General features: G+C 44.8%; 1 protein-coding gene across 16 annotated transcripts in view; it reads left to right on the top strand.

Annotated features, from left to right (window-relative positions):
* The window catches only part of nbeaa (neurobeachin a), a 280,982-nt gene that overhangs the window by 119,765 nt on the left and 141,217 nt on the right, over positions 1 to 20,000 (top strand). For all 16 annotated transcript variants that reach the window (XM_037547319.1, XM_037547326.1, XM_037547327.1 and 13 more), the window contains exons 7-8: positions 2,395 to 2,514; positions 5,852 to 5,998. In XM_037547319.1, the coding sequence (XP_037403216.1) occupies positions 2,395 to 2,514; positions 5,852 to 5,998 (267 nt within the window). The remainder of the gene's footprint in view (positions 1 to 2,394; positions 2,515 to 5,851; positions 5,999 to 20,000) is intronic.

The raw sequence follows: 20,000 nt of genomic DNA, 5'->3' as shown, positions 1-20,000 counted from the left end.
ATGAAGCTGATCCTCCGGGAGCGGCTGGCGTTCGTTGGCGGTTGTGATTGTTTACCTCTGGATGAGCCGTGACGCTCCGTTCTTTTGCGGCTCGGTTTAGGAGCTGATCTGTTCAGACTGTCACAGATCAGACCACATTTACAAGATCATCTGATGATCAACAGACAAACAAAAACAATCAGATTTGGGCCTCTTTTACCTGCGTGGACGCAGCCTAATTGCGTTTTTTTGTTGAATATTGCGATTATGTTTTAAATTGCGAATGTTTTCTTTATTTTTTGATATAAATAGCATGTACACATTTTCTAAACCGCTTATCCTTCTGGGTCGCAGAGATATGCTGGAGCCTATCCCAGCAGTCAATGGACGGAAGGCCCAAGGATACACCCTGGACAGGGCACCAGGCAGTGTTTGATGGGCAGTGTTGCATGTCTAAAAACAGTCAGACATCTTGGCAGTTTTGTCTGTGTTTTTCTCAACTTTTGGAAGAGACAATCATTGATGACAGCAACAAAAAAAAAAAAACAGACCAGCAAGTCTAGAAAATCTTACAGGACCAGATTTGATCTCCTAACAAGAGCAGACACCTGAGCACAGCTTGTTAAAAGCTTGTTTTGGTGATGTATCTGTCCGAAGCACGGGTACATATCGCCCCTGTTCCTGTTTTAACGCCACCTATTTTGAGCTCCTGTTTCACAGGGCGTTGGATTTCTTTAGAAATTTCACACTCAGCTTTTTTTCCCACCCTAAAAATCACCCTCCTAAAATTCCTTATGTTTCTCATCAGATGTTCCTGTAGCAAGATCATATTTAGTTCGTAAGATTAGTTCCATCTAGGTCACGTAACGTCAACATGCAGCTCTTCTGCTGCCCTGTCGTGGCTCCACAGCTGAATCAGATCAGTAGGTAATAATAAAATAATCCTCCTCTACAGTAAAATAAAGCTCTGCTGATCCTTCAACACAGTTTAACAGTAAATGGTCTTAAACGCTGGAGTTAATGTAGAACTGCTGATTCACCCTTTAACCCTGAAGATCAGCGCAGACGGCTGGTCACCATAGCAACACAGACAACAGTCTCGCCCGGCTAGTAGCTACGAAACGGCAAAGAGAGAGATTTAAAACGGACGTCGATAATCTGGAGACAGATGGACTGATTAGTGTTTATAGTCACTCCAGCTGGTTTCCTGATATGTTTAATCTGCAACAAGAAACTGACAAACACTATAAATTCATGAGGCTTCAGCTCCTCTTTCGCCAACTTTTTGTTTGAATTCTCCCGTTCCACCTTAAATGGTGCGGCAGTTACATTCTGGTGTGTTCCATTTAAGGTGGAATGGGAATGGGAATGGAAAAAATAAGCTGGAGAATGATAAGCGACTTCAGCCTCATAACAGTCGAACGTTGAGACGTTTAAGTTTTTTTTTTTTACAAGAAACTGTTTGAAGGAAAAGTTTCCTGCCGGAGATGCGAGAAAAGTGGCTGTAGCTGAGCTGAAGCTTAAAGCAGAGCGAAGTCTTTTTTCGCTTATATTTTTATCCTATACGTCACATCAGCACATACTGAGACACTTTTACAGCCAACATGGTAAAAGGTAACTTCTATAAATGGACTTAAAAGTAGCTCCCAAAGCAGATTGATTTCCAGCATTTGGGTTGTGACCCCTGATCTATGCAAAAAATATCTAAAAAGTTAAACAGGTGCACAAGCATTTGTTTGAGATCACTCAGCTCTGTGCGGTTTGAGCTACGTGACTCTAAGTATGGAATGCATATTGATGAGAACTTCCATTACTTGGAGCTACGTTAACCCTGTTGCAAAACCCCGGTGCAAAACTGAAGCAGCTGCATACTTTTGGCTGATTGACCAATTTTAGAGTTATTTTTTCCTGAAATGGTGCTAAAGCTCTCAAATGCTCTGCTCTGGGGCAGCTTCAAGGCTACTCGATAACAGTATAGGAAGAAGTGAAGACACAGATCTCTGAACACTTTGAGACGAGACTCTAAGAGAAAGATCTCGCCCCGTCCAAACGAAGAGCCTCCTAATAAATTATGGTCGGCTGAAGGTTCTTCGAAATAATGCACCACTCAGTCTTTTCTCTGTTGGCCTTAAAAGCTTCTTCTCAGGAGGTCAGGTGCTCGTCCATCACTGAATGCGACGATTACCCTCACGTCGTTCGCTCATCAAGTTCTTTCCAATGTCAGGACTTTCAGAGCTCTGCGATCCAGACAACCTTGACAACATCAGAGAATAAACTCTGTCTGAGCCTTGTGAAAGCGTGTGTGGCGTTTTATTGGAGCTGTCTGACCTCAGAACGCTGATGTTATCTTCTCTCTGTGCTTTTTTTCCTCCACCTGCCTTCATCCCTCCATCCCTCCTCTCCTTTCTTCCGCAGTGGTACATGATCAGCATCGTGCACATCTACAACCGCTGGAGGAACAGCGAGATCCGTTGCTATGTGAATGGGCAGTTGGTGTCCTACGGCGACATGGCCTGGCACGTCAACACCAATGATGTAAGTGTTTCAGCCGTGATTGACAGGCTTCTCTCTCTCTCTCTTTTCCTAGCCAGTCATTAATGCTTTTTCTGTGTTAAAGTCAACAAATAAATGAAATTGTGCACCAAAAAAATGACGTGTTCCCTGTAGAGCCCATACTTTTATGGCTTGAGATCTTGAGATCTACGGCGCAGTCATGGGCTGGAGGTCAGTGAACCAGCCCTGTGACTGGAAGGTCGCCGGTTCGATCCCCTCGGCTGACAGTCCATGACTGAAGTGCACATGAGCAAGAGACCTAACCCCCAATTGCTCCTCAGGTGCCGTGGATAGGGCTGCCCACTGGCAAGAGTGCTCACTGCCCCCTCGTTTGCATGTATGTGGGTGTTCACATGTTTTTAATGCACATCAGTGGCCTGTATTGATAGCATTACAGAGAAAACCACTGAAAAATCTCCCTGGCCTTATTCTGATTTGCACTGAATGGTGTCTCCACATTTATGTGGTCTGGACCACTTTTTTCTTCCTGAGTTCACTTTTAGTTGGAGATTCATCGTCGTCGTTTCTGTGTTTAGTTCGAAAATGCCTCCTGACGTTCCCCTACTGTGGAAGTGTGACGGCTGCTTGGCAGATCAAGCAGATGCGTTTGGAGTTTGACACTGTAAACAGTCCTCCTCCTGCTCTGCATGGAAGGGATAAGTGTTTGCTTTCTTTGTGCAGGTCTCGTGCTCGTCTTCTGAAAGAGCGAGTGTAGGTTACAAAAGGATCAAGCAGAAATGGCGCTACACGAACTGGCAACCGATAAATGAAGATTCTCTAGATTTCTAGAGAGGTGAACTCACAGCTGAGCTTAAGGCAAGCAGTAAATAAAGAGGCAGTGGCCACATTTCACATCGGTCAATCATAATGACCTGCCTGCCACCAGAAACAGTAAGAAAGTGTTGATGCACTACCAATGTGCACCGTGCGCTTGACGTGTTGGGCACCCCTGCTGTAAATGATGTAATCACTTATTTTCAACTAAACATGTAACTCGACTGGTGGTGTTTTGCTGAATGCTGATGAGTTGTCATTCATTCCTAATATATACTGACCACATCAGTCCTCTAATCAAGAAACGATGCATGAATACAGAGCACAATTCAGACAGCCAATCAGCCGTCTACGTTTGAGAACAGGCATATTTATTGACTTATTAGGTGTTAAATTTGGTATTAAGTCACGCATCATTTTTGGGTTCCATAGTATTAATGAATCAATTTAATCACTACTATAGAAGTATTGGATTTCAGCCCATGTGATCTTGCATAATCAGATGTTTACTGTTTACATACATTTTACTGTATATAAATAAATGCTCTTATCCTGAGCCGTTTACAGTTGGTAAATGTTAAATTATCACTGTAATTATCGAATTAACTCCAGTGTCCGGCAGATCGTAATAACTCAAGTTTATTAGTAAGAGTCAAAACATTATGAGCACCCACCAAAGAAGAGAATAGTGTTGATTATCTTGTGACAGCAGGACATGTCAAGGTCTGGGAGATATTAGACTGTAAGTGAACAGTCGGTTTCCTTAGTTGACGTGTTGGATGTGGGAGAAATGGACAGGCATGAAGACCTGAGTGAGTTTGATGAGGGCAGTGTTATGACGGGACACCTGAGTCGGAGCGTCTGCAGCAAGCCTGGAGGGGGGGGGGGTGCTCCTGGTACCAACTGTTATCCAAGGAGGGACAAACTATGTGGTGGTTGGGCTCTGATGGCTCAACGCGTGAGGGCAATGAAGACTATCCCTGCTGGTCTGAAATGACAGGAAGACTACTGTGGGCTCCCGAGTGGCACAGCCATTTAAGCGGTGACTGTCATTAGGAGACCGCAGGTTCAATCCCTGGTGATGCTACAGCCATCTGTGGCCGGGAGTCCAAGAGAGCATAATTGGCCTCGCTGTCTCTGGGTGGGTAGGATGGCTGTCCAATGATATTGCATCAGAAAGATGCGGCGGCACTTCACAGGTCTCGGGGGAACCCTGTGTAGCTTCACCCTCCTAACACTGGTGGTATCGTGTGATTGGGGGAGTCCTAACTAGTGGGTGGAATTGGTTGACAACTAAATTGGGAAAGAACACTGGCACTGAAATTTAACGATGGTTACGGGAGCCACAGACCGATCAGTGTCCATGCTCAACCCTGTCTACCGTCAAAAGATACAAAATTGAACTGGACCTTTTTAGCATTGGAAGAAGGGTGCCTCCCGTTTTCTTTTACATCACGTAGACAGTTGGGAATGTGCCATGTGCGCCGTTAACATGGTGAAGTGATGGGAACACCGTGCAGTGTGGGACGAAGACAGCCCAGTGGAGGGAGTGTGATGCTCTGAGCAATTTTCTACTGGGATACCCCGAGTCCAAGCATTCATATGGATGTCAATTTGACACATGCCACCTACCTAAACAGTGTTGTGGACCAAGTACACTCCTTCATGGGAATGGTATTCCCTGATGGCAGTGGCCTTTTTCAGCAGGGTAATGCACCTTGTCAGTCTGCACGTAATGTGCGGAAATCCTTGGCCTCCAAATCCCCTGGTTCTAAATCCTATCACACGTCTATCAGATGAGCTGGAGCAAGAAGTCCGATCCACGGCGGCTCCACCTCACAATTTACTGGGCTTAAAGGATCTGCTGCTAATGTTTGTGTGCGAGGGCGTCTTCTGGGGTCTTGTAAAGTCCATGGCTCAACAGGTCGGAGCTCCTTTGGTGTTGTAGGGCCAACAGTGTGTTAGGCAGATGGTCATAATGTCCCCCCATCCCCCCAAACAACACCACTCTCAGATTATCCTACACGGCAAAGCTGCTGTGGTCAGGCATTATGCCCCCTGGAGAGGCAAGCAAACTTTACTAGTGCACATAAGTAATGGCCATGATCATAAGAGATGAAAGTTATTCATCACCACCTTGTATAGCCTGCTCCTGCCTCGCAGGGCCCTATAGATAAGAGCTTCTCTCTGAAGAGACAAGTAAGTACAGAGTAAAGAAGCAAAGCTAAAGAGTCTGCAGCAGCAGAGATGATGGATTGGACTCGGTGTGTGTGTGCGTGCAGGTTGGGAGTGTGTATACGCCCACAGGCATGTCTTTTACATTGTGTGCTGTGTGGACTGCATGTGCTTCGATGTGATAAAAGGATATGAAGAGTGAGATTAGACGGAGCTGTGATCAGGAGCGAGCAGGTGAACAGGTTCAAAAGGCTCCTCTGATAAAGCAGCGCTGATGCCCTGATAAGCAGATGCTATCAGTTACATCTCCTCTCTCTACCACCTCCTCTCCTTAATCTTGGTATTTTTATTCTCCTCCTCTCTCCTCCAGAGTTATGATAAATGTTTCCTGGGCTCGTCAGAGACGGCTGATGCCAACCGGGTGTTCTGCGGTCAGCTTGGAGCTGTTTATGTCTTCAGTGAAGCGCTCAACCCGGCACAGATCTTCGCCATCCATCAGCTGGGACCCGGGTACAAGGTAAAGAATCTGAGCTGACCACCAGGATGGTCCTTGTCAAGCAGCTCTGCTCCGTACACTGTCCACATTTTAGAGACACCTTGCCTTCTTTTGAAAGTTGAAGGGTAAGAATTGATTAGTTTTCAATAAAGTAAAAATACCTGCAAAGTTATTAAACAACAGAAACTGACACCACAGCAGAGGTTTATTATACAACCCCATTTCTAAAAAAGTTAGGACGCCATGACGTGTAAATCCTTAAACCCTATATTTTGTTGAAGATAGTACAAAGACAACATATGAAATGTTGAAACTGAAAAAATTGGGATGGGGGAACAAAAGGCGGGTAAAGTTGTGTAATGCTAAAAAAAAAACACCTGGTGGTTGATTGGCAGCAGGTCAGTAACATGACTGGGTATAAAGAGCATCTCAGAGAGGCGGAGTCTTTCAGAAGTAAAGATGAGGAGGGGTCACCACTCTGTGAAAGACTGGACCATCAAATAGAGCAACAACTCAAGAAGAACGTTTCTCAACGTAAAACAGCAAAGAACCTTTTCTTTTTATCATCTATAGTACATGATAACATTAAGAGACTCAGAGAATCTGGAGAAATCTCTGTCTGTGAGGGACGAGGCTGAACACCAGTATCTGCTGGCCGTGATCTTTGGGCCCTCAGGCAGCGCTGCATTAAAAACAGACATGATTCTGTAGTGGAAATCACTGCATGGGCTCAGAAACACTTCTGAAAACCACTGTCTGTGAACACAGTTCATCACTGCATCCACAAACGCTGTTAAACTCTAAAACACAAAGAAGAACCCAAATATAAACAGGATCCAGAAACACTGCCACCTTCTCTGGGCCGGAGCTCATTTAAAATGGACTGAGGGGAAGTGGAAAAGTGTCCGGCGGTCCGACGGATCAACATTTTAAATTCTTTAGGAAGTCATGGACACTGTGTCCACCGGGCTGAAGACCACTCAGCTTATCAGTGCCCAGGTCAAAAGCCAGTGTTCATGATGGTTTAGGGGGCATTAGTGCTCATGGCCTGGGTGACGTGCTCATCTGCGAAGGCTCCAATAATGCTGACATCCAGACGACGTCTTTTTCAGGGAAGGCCTTGATTATTTCAGCAGGACGATGTAAAACCACATTCTGCATGTATTACAGCAGCACTGCTCCGTATTAAGAGTCCAGGTGCTAAACTGACCTGCCTGCAGTCCAGACCGGTCACCACTGAGAACATTTGTCACATTATGAAATGAAAAATATGACAAAAGAGTCTGAAAAAGAAAAGAAACTGTTGAATAGCTGAAATCAAATTTCGAGCAAGAACAGGAAAACATTTCACTTTCAGAACTCGCTTGGAATCTTATAAAATATGTGAAATTGCTGCACTATATAAGACTCATCAGTCTTTATTGTAGGCGTACCAAGTGTGCAAAGGATTTATCTTGGTGCAGATATCGATATACAATTAAATTCAACAAAATAAATATATGTACAAATATGTAAATGTAAATATAAGATATAAAGTAAACACATTTATAAAATATATATGTTACAAGTTAAGACATATGTGCGCTTACTACAGTAGAGGAAAGTGGAAAAGGTTCTTGTGCCAAAGAATTATGGCATGATGTGCACACTGGTTATACATGTTATATGCAGTGGTTACGTACATGTAGTCTTGATTGCTGTCCCATACTGTGTGGTAGCAAAGGTAAGAGGAACCAGACAGAAAAGCCATATTCATCAGTTTTGTAAAACCTCTTTATGCAGCAACATATTAAATATGTCAATTTATTGCAAGCAAAAGACTGTGGCTCTGTCTAAAAGACAGGAGGCTGAGCTGGAGGTGGCGGAGATGAAGATGCTGAGATTTTCGTTGGGAGTGACCAGGTTGGACAAGATTAGAAATGAGCAGATCAGAGGGACGGTGAAGGTGGAGCAGTTTGGAGATAAAGCCAGAGAGGCCAGGTTGAGATGGTTTGGACCTGTGTTGAGGAGGAATAGTGGATATATTGGGCAAAGAATGTTGGAGATGGAGCTGCCGGGTAGAAGGAGAAGAGGTAGACCTCAGAGAAGGTTTATGGATGTAGTGAAGGTGGACATGGAGATGGTTGGTGTGAAAGTAGAGGAGGCAGTGGATAGGGCAAGATGGAGGCAGATGATCCGCTGTGGCGACCCCTAAAGGGAGCAGCCGAAAGAAGAAGAAGAAGATTGCAAGCAAATCAAGCACATTAACATTTAGTCACTTAAATCTTAAAGCTTGCAAAGCAAGGTGTCTTCTGACGTTCACTGTACAGTGAATCTTATTGGATGTAGTGGTGTTTGGCTGGAGGGTTTACAGTGAAATGTTCACCTCCAGAGATGTTATGGTTGTTGTACTAGGCACTGCTGTGGGTAGATGCCCAGAAAGCTCTGTACCTCTCAGGGTACCCTCAGGGTAAGTCTTCAGTAGCTTCAGTTAGGGGATGTAATTGTAGAATATTCTGTTTGTCACATTCTTTTAAGTTGTTTTAACTCCATACGCCCAGTCCTTTCTTTAACTGCTTATTGTTTAATTTAGTTCATCTTTCAAAAGTTAAAGCTACACTATGTAAGATTTGGGGATTTGGAGACCTCTGTGTTGGAAATGTGTAATAGCATGCAACATGAGGAAGAACGTTTAATAACATAAGTTGTGATTGGGACCGCTTCACATGAATCTTGTGAGTGAGAACATGAATCTGATGATTGATGTGTGTTGAAAGAGTGGACCTTTTGTGAAGGACGTGTCTTCTGATGTAAGTGAATGATCTACTCTCATCGTGTTCATCAATGTAATGTATAACACTAATGCTAAACATCGAGCTGGACCTTCTTTTTGAGCCTGTGTATGCGATGTTAATATGTTGACCCATTTAAGGTACACAGGTGGAACTGAAGGACGATATTGTACCTTTGATGGTCCGTTGTGTCTTGAGGGGCAAAAAGCTACCTGTACAATATTCATTTTTTCTGACGCTGTGTTGGCCATTTAAGGTGACTCTCATATTTACTGTTGTAAAGGTAAGACATGTTATATACAGTGTCAGAGGGTTCTTTAATTAAAATTCAATTAGGTCTAGTTAAATAAAATTTCCTCAAGCAAAGGTCCGGAACATCATAACGTCTAACTTCGTGATTCGGTGCCATATACTGTTTACTGAAGTAGCTTAGTGGGTGCACTATATTGCCAAAAGTATTCAGTCGTCTGGCTTCACACGCAGCTTCAACTCTTCTGGGAAGGCTTTCCACAAGGGTTAGGAGTGTGTTTATGGGAATTTCTGACCGTTCTTCCAGAAGCGCATTTGTGAGGTCAGATGCTGATGTTGGACGAGAAGGCCTGGCGCTCAGTCTCCACTCTAATTCATCCCAAAGGTGTTCTATGGGGTTGAGGTCAGGACTCTGTGCAGGCCAGTCAAGTTCTTCCACACCAAACTGGCTCATCCACGTCTTTATGGACCTGCTTTGTGCACTGGTGTGCAGTCATGTTGGAACAGGAAGGGGCCGTCCCCAAACTGTTCCCACAAAGTTGGGAGCGTGAAATTGTCCAAAATCTCTTGTTCCTTTCACTGGAACTAAGGGGCCGAGCCCAACTCCTGAAACACACCCATGATCCATGATGCATGATCCCCCCTCCACCAAACTTTACACTCAGCACAATGCACAGAGAAGTACCGTCTCCTGGCAACCGCCAAACCCAGACTCATCCATCGGATTGCCAGATGGAGAAGCGTGACTGGTCACTCCAATCACGGTACCACGCTGGAATTCACTGAGCTCCTGAGAGCGACCCATTCTTTCACTAATGTCTGTAGAAGCAGTCTGCAGGCCGAGGGGCTCGGCTTTATACACCTGTGGCCATGGAAGTGACTGGAACACCTGAGTGCAATGATTTGGATGGGTGAGTGAATACTTTTGGAAATATAGTCTAAATCTGTTTTCATATTGTTCATTTCTAGTTTTACTATGTTGCCAAATAAAAATATTTTGTAGTTAGTTTACAGTTTTTAATGTACATCCCAGAATAATGTGCCACAAAATTAGGTTTACCTGAACCAAAATGTTTTTACTTGGTGAAATAGACCACACTGTGAAATGTAACAGGAGAATACAGTAAAAATAATTGAATAAAAGGAGATATTGGCTCAATGGGCTGATCTCCCTCCAATCAGCTGCTTTTAACACTGCCTTTGCAGGTTTATAGACACTATAATAGGTCATTTTTGATATATATGCAAGGTCCTCTGATGTCTGTGATGTGCTCAGAAGAGCATATTGTGATGTAATTCATCACAAAAGTGATATCAGACTACTCAGCTTCATTATCAGAGTGAGACGAAGGAGAAAAAGGTGAGATGAGCTGCTTTTTCATCATTTACAGGCTTTAACGTCTGTTCGATGCTGCTGCCATGGTAACGCTGAACGACGATGCAGCACAATGGGGAGAAAGGCGCATGAGTTCCGATCTGAGCATCACATTAAAGTCACATGGCTACGAATCTGATACGTATCCAGTCTAGGACCACATATGAAAGTGGCTCAGGTCGGATTTAAAAGATCAGATTTGTGTCCACACAGCCCTGAAAACACCAGGACTGAGTCACATTAGAGCAAAAAAATCAGAGTTGTGCCACTTCAGCCCGGTAATGTGAGCGCAGCCTAATTTACCACATTCTGTCGCGGTAATGTTCTAGAGTAATCCTCAGTCTTTACACCTGTTCCTTCTGGACTGCCTGTTGAATCCTAGAGAGCAGCTCTGAATAAAAGCAAGACCTTCTGCCGCCGGATTGTTCTGTAATGGCGACAGTCAGGTTGCAATTTTGATCCCCACAAAATGTCATTTCCAGCATGACGCGTCTCTGTTTCCAGACTAGCCTGCCCTTACCCTCGCTCCTATCTCGAGGCCCGGCTGTCTCAGAAACTAATCAAAGGCGAGGTGCCTCAGCAGGGGCGCTGGGGCCGGAGTCCGGAATGAATTCGAGCTTGAGCAGGAAGCGAACTCATTTCTTGTGACGGCTGTGACATCTCCCTGCATTAACACCTTCTCGTTGATGCATTCCTCTTGGAGGCTGAAATCTGGTGGGGGTGTGTGTGTCTGTCCAGTCTGGGAATCCAGGCGTCTGTTACTGAAGTATAATCCATGATGAGGATCAAAGCTGATTGCAGTGCATCCAGGCATTCCCATTTCTTCCAATGTTGATAGCACCTTCCTGCAGTTTCTTTACAGAGTTTTCCTCCCTCTCACTCTGAAGCCTTCTCCCCAGGAGTCTTGCCCTTGTTCTCCCTCACTCGGGCCCATCAGCAATCATGACGGAGATGTCTCTCCCTTGTTAACTGCTATTTCGGCCCTTTGATTGGACAGCCTCTTCACTCCACGCATTGATGGGAACTGATTGCCGGCTGACCTCGGTGGGGGCAGGGCTCTCAGAGCCGGAGCCTTCCCCGCCAGGCCGTCAGGACGAGGAGCTTGTAGATGAAAGAAGTTAATAGGTCACGTCACGGCTTGTCGTTATTGACTAACCAATTAGTGGCCTCGTTTTGAAAGGGAACGGTAGGTGGAATTGAAGCTGCCGACTTGATTTTTCCGCATGTGGTTGAAATAAAGCAGAGTGGGTGTAAATAAAATGCTTTCCGATCATCTGGAGGGTCGAGACAGACTCCAGGTCCTTATGAACTCCGCTGTCCTCCCTGGCACGTATCAGGGCCTGCAGTGTTGGCGAGCTGATGTGTATGACTGACGAATGACTGTTCAGCAAATTCACTGAAATGATTTGCAGATACTTAAGGGTCAGATTTAAGGGTCTGAAAGTTACAAGAACCAACACACATAGTGCTGGAATCCTTATGAGGATTATTTTGAACAATATGGGCGAGGGCTGAAATGGAATTGGGCGTAATTTTGTGCTCTGATCTTTAAAAGACGGCGGTGGGACGGACGTCCAGCTTATGCGTCTCAGAACACGACGTCTTCCTCTCGGCCTTCTTTAATAAGGACGTGTGAAGGACGTTTTCCTGAGTCTGACGTCATTTTAAAGCAGTTAAAAACACAATCACTGCTCACTGCTGCTCATCTCACTCTGGTTGTCTTGGTAACTAATTGGTGATTCTGGATCTGATTACTTGTAGTGAGCATGTAAACGGAGATTTTCATCAGATTGTTGAATAGAGTGAGAATAAACACCTCGGTCGTCTTCTATAACCGGAATGTGTTCAATCCGATCGGCGAAAATCTTGGCATGTAAACACAGCCAGTGATAGTGTTGTGCTCCTAAACAAGGTTGAAAAGGGCAGCGACTCGGTTCATTAAACCCCCACATTAAAAATAGAGGACTCGGCGAGGGTGTAAAGCGTTTCTGCCTCTGTCTCTTCATTTCTCTGGTCTTTCTAGTCTCCCACTCGCTGCTCTCTCTCCCACTCTGTACTCCCTTTCTCGTGGATGGTTCCAGCACAGTGAGTTAACCTCCTCTGATCCGCTCTCGAGTCATCATGGCTGCTGCTGGCTGAGTGCTTTAATTATTCATGGGCAGAGTGAAGCTGCAAGAGTCTCCACTGTCCCTGATTGCTGCTCGCTCAAACGGCTCAGACGAATCAAACGGACGGAGTCTGGATTATTCATAGGCTTATTGCAGGCCCTGGAGTGTGTATGTATGTATGTATGTGTGTGTGGGATGGGGCCGAGCCATAAGAGATGAACGTTCCCTCTTTCCTAACGTAATACACCAACCTTTAGTATTCGCTGATGGAGCTAAATTTGCAGGTTTTCCTAAAAGAGCTCATGCATGTAACTGTTCTGCTGGTTGCCCAAGTAGTCCTCAACTCCTGGCCTCTGTTGAATGACCACTTTTGCTTGCCAAGCTGCGAGTCGACTTGGGCCCTGTTCACGTTGCTCTTAACGTTTGGGTGATGTGATCCTAATCGAACGGTGAGATGTTGAGGCTGTGGTACAGTTGTTATTGAACACGATGTAAAGCAGTGCAGCACACACTAACCCACCACCACCACCACAGTGTCCGTGTCACTGCAGTGCTGAGAATGATCCACCATCCAAACAGTTCCTGCTCTGTGAGGGTCCATGGGGGTCCTGGCCACTGAAGAACAGGGTAACAGAGTATCAGAGAAACAGATGGACTACAGCAGGGTTCTTTAATTAAAATTCAGTGAGGTCCAGTTCGAGAAAATTTCCTCAAGCGAACGTCCAGAACATCATAATCATGACTCGGTGCCAAATACTGTTTACTGAAGTATCCGAGTAGGGATATCAGCGTCTTATACAGTCGACTGCTGAATATCAGATCAAAGTCCAGTTCGGTCAGATTTCAACAACAGAGGGAATAACTTCCCTCTGACTCACTTTCTTAGAGTTTTAAATGTACATCAACTCGATTGAGCCTTAAACTCGGCTCAGTAAAAAGCTTCGCTCCACACGAGAGACTTTTCACCAATTTTCTTTGTTTACTTGCTGTATTTCCTTCTTGCGCTCTCTATTTTCATTGGCTGTTGCGGGAATCTGTTCAAATTGAGTGGTTGACCAGTTTACACTAGATTTCTCGAGCCAGGTTTAAAAAGTTTAAAACGTTTGATAAACTCTGACTGGTTTGAAACGCGATCAGGAGGCTAGAAGTCTGAGTCTGCGCCCCTCACACGACTCCATTCTCTCTCCAGCTGCAGACCAGCAGAGACTCGGCCGGATTGAGAATCGGGGCTAAAATCGGAGTACAAGTCATGCAGTTCTGATAATCGGACGTTTTCACTGGCACCGTAGGCAGTGTCTATGTGGCTTTATGCCATTCTCGGCCTCGTACGACTGTGGAATGAGGTGTGGAATGACGTGAAATCAGCGTAAGACTTGAGTGCTGCACATGCATAGTTGAACTCAGAAAGCCTCGCCAGCTTTTTGCATCGTTTAGAATATCAAATCGCACCAGCGTACTTTGATGTCACCTGTGTACCTGCTATGCAACATGTGTACAGGTTGGCAGGTCTACTGTAGGAGTGCCCTGCATCTTACTAGGACTAAAACATCTTTGTCCTCCACCATGGCACTTAAGGTGGGCAATTCATCAAAGAGAATGGACCTAATAAAATATTATGGCTCTGCGGTTGAGCTCCAGCCCTCCCATGGATACCACATATGATGATTGGTCCTTGGGTAACTCAGAATAACTCATTTTCTTCCCACATCTAACTCTAGTGCCTCACCTTGCAGCTAGTGTCTGCCTCTGCATGATTCCGTATGTTCAGAGGATGCTACCTTTTGATGTCTCCTCTGTTATTGGCAGTTTCTTACCAGGTTTCAGTGATTTTGCTGCTCTAGCCAGAAAGAATTTATCACAGGTACAGCGGTATGTGGGAGTGAAAGCAGGTTGTTGAGGCCTGAAGTGTATATCCATGCTTTGGTTTGTGTCCAGAGGTTGAGCATATCGGTTCAAATAATCGGCATTTAGCCTTTTGCTGATCATTCCTACCATGTGTAGCCTTTAGCCTTTTGTGTTCCTGCAGTTCCATTTCCAAGGGCTGTTCTCTGTGCAGTCTTGAAGTTGCATTGCTACTATTTCAGTATCACAAGCATGTGGGTGGGCTGTACTCACCTTCATCGCCCGCTCTTACTCAGCCACCCACCGTCCTTGTTGTTAGCCTTTTGAATTGTCCTTGGTCTTAGGTTTTCTTTACAGCCCTCTCTTGAGCCGCTGACAGAAGCAGACTTCAAGTGCATGTCGCTGGAGATTGCCTTCCTGCTGACACTTGGCTCAGCTATACATGTTGACAAGCTTAACGCGTGCTGTGTGATTTCTGGAGGCTTCAGCATCGTTTTATGACTGATCCAGCATCACTTTATGATGGACCTGGTTTCACGATGAGGTCTTATTCCGTCAACTGGCAAGCGTGGTGTTAATTGGCTTCTTTCACTGAAACTCCACCTGCCCTGTAATGCCCACAAGGTGCCTTGATGCACGTCCCGGACGAGCCCCCACTTATGTTCCGACCATAGGCTCAGATTCTGTTAGTGGGAGACAGCGGCTTCTTTAATTTAACCCTTCACCTTCCAGTACACATTGAATAGGCAGGCTTAAATGTTTTATTTGCTAAGATTTGTGTGATCAGATAAAACTAGAGCTGCTCAATTTTTCAATATCTTAGGCCTCCTCTGGGGACATAGAGGGCCCTGACAGTTGACCTCTGCATTTTACACTAGCCTACATGCAACATGTGGTTTTGCCCAACAATCAATATACAACCACAACGCTCCCTGTTTGCCAAGTCAGTTTACCTAAATAATAGATCTGAATTAATTAGCTTCTCACGAACTCAGTCTCCCAGAGCCCTCTGGGGGATCACATGACCAATGACTTCTCAGCGCTCCAGTCATTGATCTCATTCCCCTGAATACCAATCTTGTACACCTGTTCTCATGTGACTTGTTAGATTTAGTTGGGCTTTTAGACGAGTTGCTTTTCGAGGAGTTGCTTCTTCGTTTTGTTGCCGTTTTGTCCGCCTGGAATTTTTCGACTGTCTTTTGTCTGTTTGTCTCTGCCCCTTTGGATTTGGTTGCCTGATTTATGATTTTTTTTCTTTCTGTCTTTGGATTTTTATTTGGATTTGATGTCTACCTGTTTTTCCCAAGCCCTCTTTTTTTCATTTTTTTTCAAATACTACTGGGGTAAACCTCACAAAAATAGATGTTGGAGAAAATAAATAGATGTAAATAAATAAATAAACACATAATTAGTAAATAGATATTAGTGAAAATCTGATATATGAATGAACAATATATGTGCCGCCTCATAGTCAGACTTTCACCAGGGGACCTCTCGAGACCTCGGCCAGAGTTCGTACTCGGCTTAGGATTAATGAAGCAGGACGCTAATTATGCCTGTAACTTTAATGCATGTCAGATGAAAGCCAGAGGTGCCTGTCAGAAGTCTTCAGAGCGAGCCGGGTGTCATTACTGTCTCTGTTGCACACTGTCATTGTGTGACTTTGCTGCCATATGATCGTCTATGCAAAGGCACATGAGGAACACCTACTGTGCTAAGCATCAGCTCTTGCGGTCGTCCAGAGTTCATAGGATTTGAGTTTGCTTATATATGTGTGGGTTTGTGGAAGGAAGCGCTCTGGGTGACGTGCTGATGACCTTCCGCTATATGAAAGGATGTCCAGATGTTTGAGCAGTATGTGATGTCCATGGCGTGGTGGCATGTGGCGTTGAGTTTTTAATGTTTTGATTGAGAACCTTCTGGGCTGAATGCGTAAATATATGGGCTGCATGTCTGTCTGTTTGTGTGCTGGACGCAGTGACCTTGAATGAGGTTTGGAGATGAAAAGACTCTGAGGCCGTGTTGGAGAACTTTTTGTAGCCCCTGTCTGAGCCAAGAAAGAGAGAGAACGAGAATGCACTGAGACAGAGAGACGTAAAGGAGGGCCAGATGACTCGTTTCCTGGGCAGTTGGACAGTGTGTCCAGTGCCTGGCCATCCCTATGCCCTCTGTAAGACAAGGGGGTCCAGATGAAAGCTCTGCAGTGTCCTAGCCTGCAGTGCTTGATGTTTTCTGTTGTTATTAAGGAGAAATGCCCTGGTGTAGTGTTTCACACTGTGTCCTGTCACTGCAGAGTTACCAGTGTATTGCATTAGTTTAAGTTCAGCCTGCAGGACACGGACGAAACGCCATATTGCAGTTACATTGCTGCATATTGCGATTGCAGGATGCCTTCCAACATATTAAACAAGCAAGAGTGGACTACAGCCCTGACCAGCACCAGCCCATTCAAACAAATACTAGCACCTTAAACTGAGCTGTAACCCTCCTGTCTCTGGCGTGGGACCCTCAAAGCTCCATCTCCGTAAATGTACTGTACTGGGCTGGACTGACTCCATACACCCCGCTTCGCCTCGCCTCCAGGCTTTTACTCTACTGCTCTGTTTTAAAACATTCGGTTATGAAAAGGAACAAATACCAACTTTTCACCTGGAGGAACTGATTTAAGCTCCACAATCAGACCTTAAACACACTGCTGGAGCTTTGAGGGAACATCTACACTGTTTGTACCGTGATGAATGAGAAATTATTATTAACTCGGGATGAGCCGAGTAAAACGTATTAATTCTGAAATACAGAAAATGACAGTAATCTTTCTGAAGATGAAGTGGAAGCACAAATAAATTATCCAAGCTCTAAAAAGACAGAAGAAGCTTGATTGTTTGAAAGTTGATAAAAGCTACTTTGAGTTGATTTGACCCTAAAGTCAGGGTCAAAAACGGCACCAAGATTCTTTACATTTGATTGTATGGGTTAGTCCAGGGGTCAGCAACCTGCGGCTCTTCTGCTGCCCTGTTGTGGCTCCACAGCTGAATCAGATCAGCAGGTAATAATAAAATAATCCTCCTCTACAGTAAAATAAAGCTCTGCTGATCCTTCAACACAGTTTAACAGTAAATGGGCTTAAACGCTGGAGTTAATGTAGAACTGCTGATTCACCCTTTAACCCTGAAGATCAGCGCAGACGGCTGGTCACCATAGCAACACAGACGACAGCCTCGCCCAGCTAGTAGCTACGAAACGGCAAAGAGAGAGATTTAAGACGAACATCGATAATCTGGAGACAGATGGACTCATTAGTGTTTATAGTCACTCCAGCTGGTTTCCTGATACAGCGAGAGACTGACAAACACTAAAAAGACCCCAAGCTGAAGTCGTTTCCCATTCGCCAGCTTCTTGTTCAGTTTTTCTGGTTCGACCTTAAATGATGTGACGGTTCGCTACATAGTTAGCTACTTTCTGGCGCCTCAGGCACCATTTAAGGTGGAATGGGAAAATTAGAACGAGAAGCTGAGGAACGAAAAGTCAAACATTGAGAAACATTTTACCAGAAACTGTTCTACCTTTGCGTAAAAGTTTCCTGCTGGAGATGCGAGAAAAGCCACTTTAGCTAAACTAAAGCTTAAAGCAGAGCAAAGTAAGTCTGTTCATTTATATTTTATTTTTAGCCTATACGAGACCATCAGCACAATCTGAGACACAGCTGCAGCCAAGACGGCGAAACGTTACTTGTATAAAATGGAGGTGTTTTGATTTATTTTTGAAACTTGACAAAAATTACTCTTAACATTTGGGTTGCGACCCCTGTGTTAGGCTGTGAGTGGATGTTGGTTCACTGTAGTTTGGGGGCTTCTTTACGTATCACAAGCCACGGTGCTCTTACTGTGGCTAAGGACAGTGTTGCCGTAGTGATTAACGAACGGGTACAAGTGCTACTCTGTATTGCCCCTTCAGGCCGGTCACAATATTCCATATTCGTCTGACTGCGATTATTTTACTCAGCTGTTAGATTTCACAGTAATATGATTATTGGGATCCACTCTGTGCACTTCGTAGTTTTGGGAAAGAGTTTCTTGTTAACTTTTTCCTCCTTTCTGAGGATGATGTGACCACTTATAATCATTCGTATAACAATTAATTATCAGCTCATTTCCACGATCGTGACAGGCTTACCCACTTGTCTGTGTGTTTGGAGGGTTTGTAGCTGTGATGTTCATGCTTTCTGTCTCCGGGTGGAGGATGAGGGTTATTTATGTGTTCTGATATGACAGGTGTTACTTTAGCTGCTAGCAGAGAGATGAACAGCAGGCTGGTGAGCTGAGAGCTTTTTAATGGAGTTTGTATTTCATGCACATAGTCCCCTGTTTTCATTTTTTTCGTGTAGACTGGGAGCGTTGTTGGTTCTACATGGATCTGTTGAGTTGCATGTAAACTCGTACTTCAGTCCTACTTAAACCTCTAATGCATAATGTTGCCTTAGGGCAACAAACCTGCGTACATTCTTCAAATAAATGAAATAAATTTACCATCAACTTGGTAAATATATGCTCACCGGCCACTGTTCAGTCGCTTTTTTAACACAAATGGCTAATCAGCCAATCACACAGCTGCAGCTCACTGCATTTAGGCCTGTAGAGGTGGTCAAGACGACTTGCTGAAGTGCAGACCGAGCATCAGAACGAGGAAGAAAGGGGATTTAAGGGGCTTTGAACGTGGCGTGGTTGTTGGTGCCAGACGGGCTGGTCTGAGTATTTCAGAAACTGCTGATCTGCTGGGATTTTCACGCTCAACCATCTCTAGGGTTTACAGAGAACGGTCAGAGAAAGAGGAAACGTCCAGTGAGCGGTCAGTTGTGTGGACGGAAATGCCTTGTTGATGTGAGAGGTCAGAGGAGAATGGGCAGACTGGTTCCAGATGATAGAAAGGCAGCAGGAACTCAATTAACCAACCAGAATCTCTGAGGAACGTTTCCAACACCTTGTTGAAAGTCTGACAAGAAGAATTAAGACAGTTCTGAAGGAAAAAGGGGGTCCAGCCTTTTACTAGCAAGGGGTACCTAATAAAGTGGCCGGTGAGTGTATAATGGTGTATAATGTATAAATGATACGGCGACTAGGTAAAACCATTTTATTGGCTTATTAAGACTTGTAATTTCCATATAACCCTTTTTTGTCAGTAAATATGTATCATGCCATTGTAAAATGATGAATGTGGGTTTGTTGCCCTGAGGCAACATTATGCAGCAAAGGGTTAACACACTTGTGTTGAATTTGTCTGGGCTTAACATCCTGCGCTGGTACACTGTCGAGTTAAACACCTGCCATTTAACATGCGCTCGCTGCTTGGTAAGTGCTGCTCAGACCCCGTGGTGGGCAGGAAGGTGAGCTGTAACCTGAAAGCTGTCAGCTGCAAGTCGGGCTGTGGGGGGTTTTTAGGTTGGCCAGTGAAGCCTCCACGCCTGCGGTGCTGCGGAGGGATGGAGGGATGCTGCGGCAGAGTTGGTTGTTTTTCAGTCCTCAAGCATGTTTTGGGCCTTTGAGTAGTCAGATGAAATTTCCTCTGGCAAGCCATTCCGTGAACAAACACACACACACACACACACACACACACACACACACACACACACACACACACACACACACCTAGCCTAGAGCAACATTCTGCTTCTTTCATCTCTG

Source organism: Pygocentrus nattereri, chromosome 18, assembly GCF_015220715.1.
Source record: "Pygocentrus nattereri isolate fPygNat1 chromosome 18, fPygNat1.pri, whole genome shotgun sequence".
NCBI classification, from domain to species: domain Eukaryota; kingdom Metazoa; phylum Chordata; class Actinopteri; order Characiformes; family Serrasalmidae; genus Pygocentrus; species Pygocentrus nattereri.
This window is presented reverse-complemented; position numbering and strand designations above follow the sequence as displayed.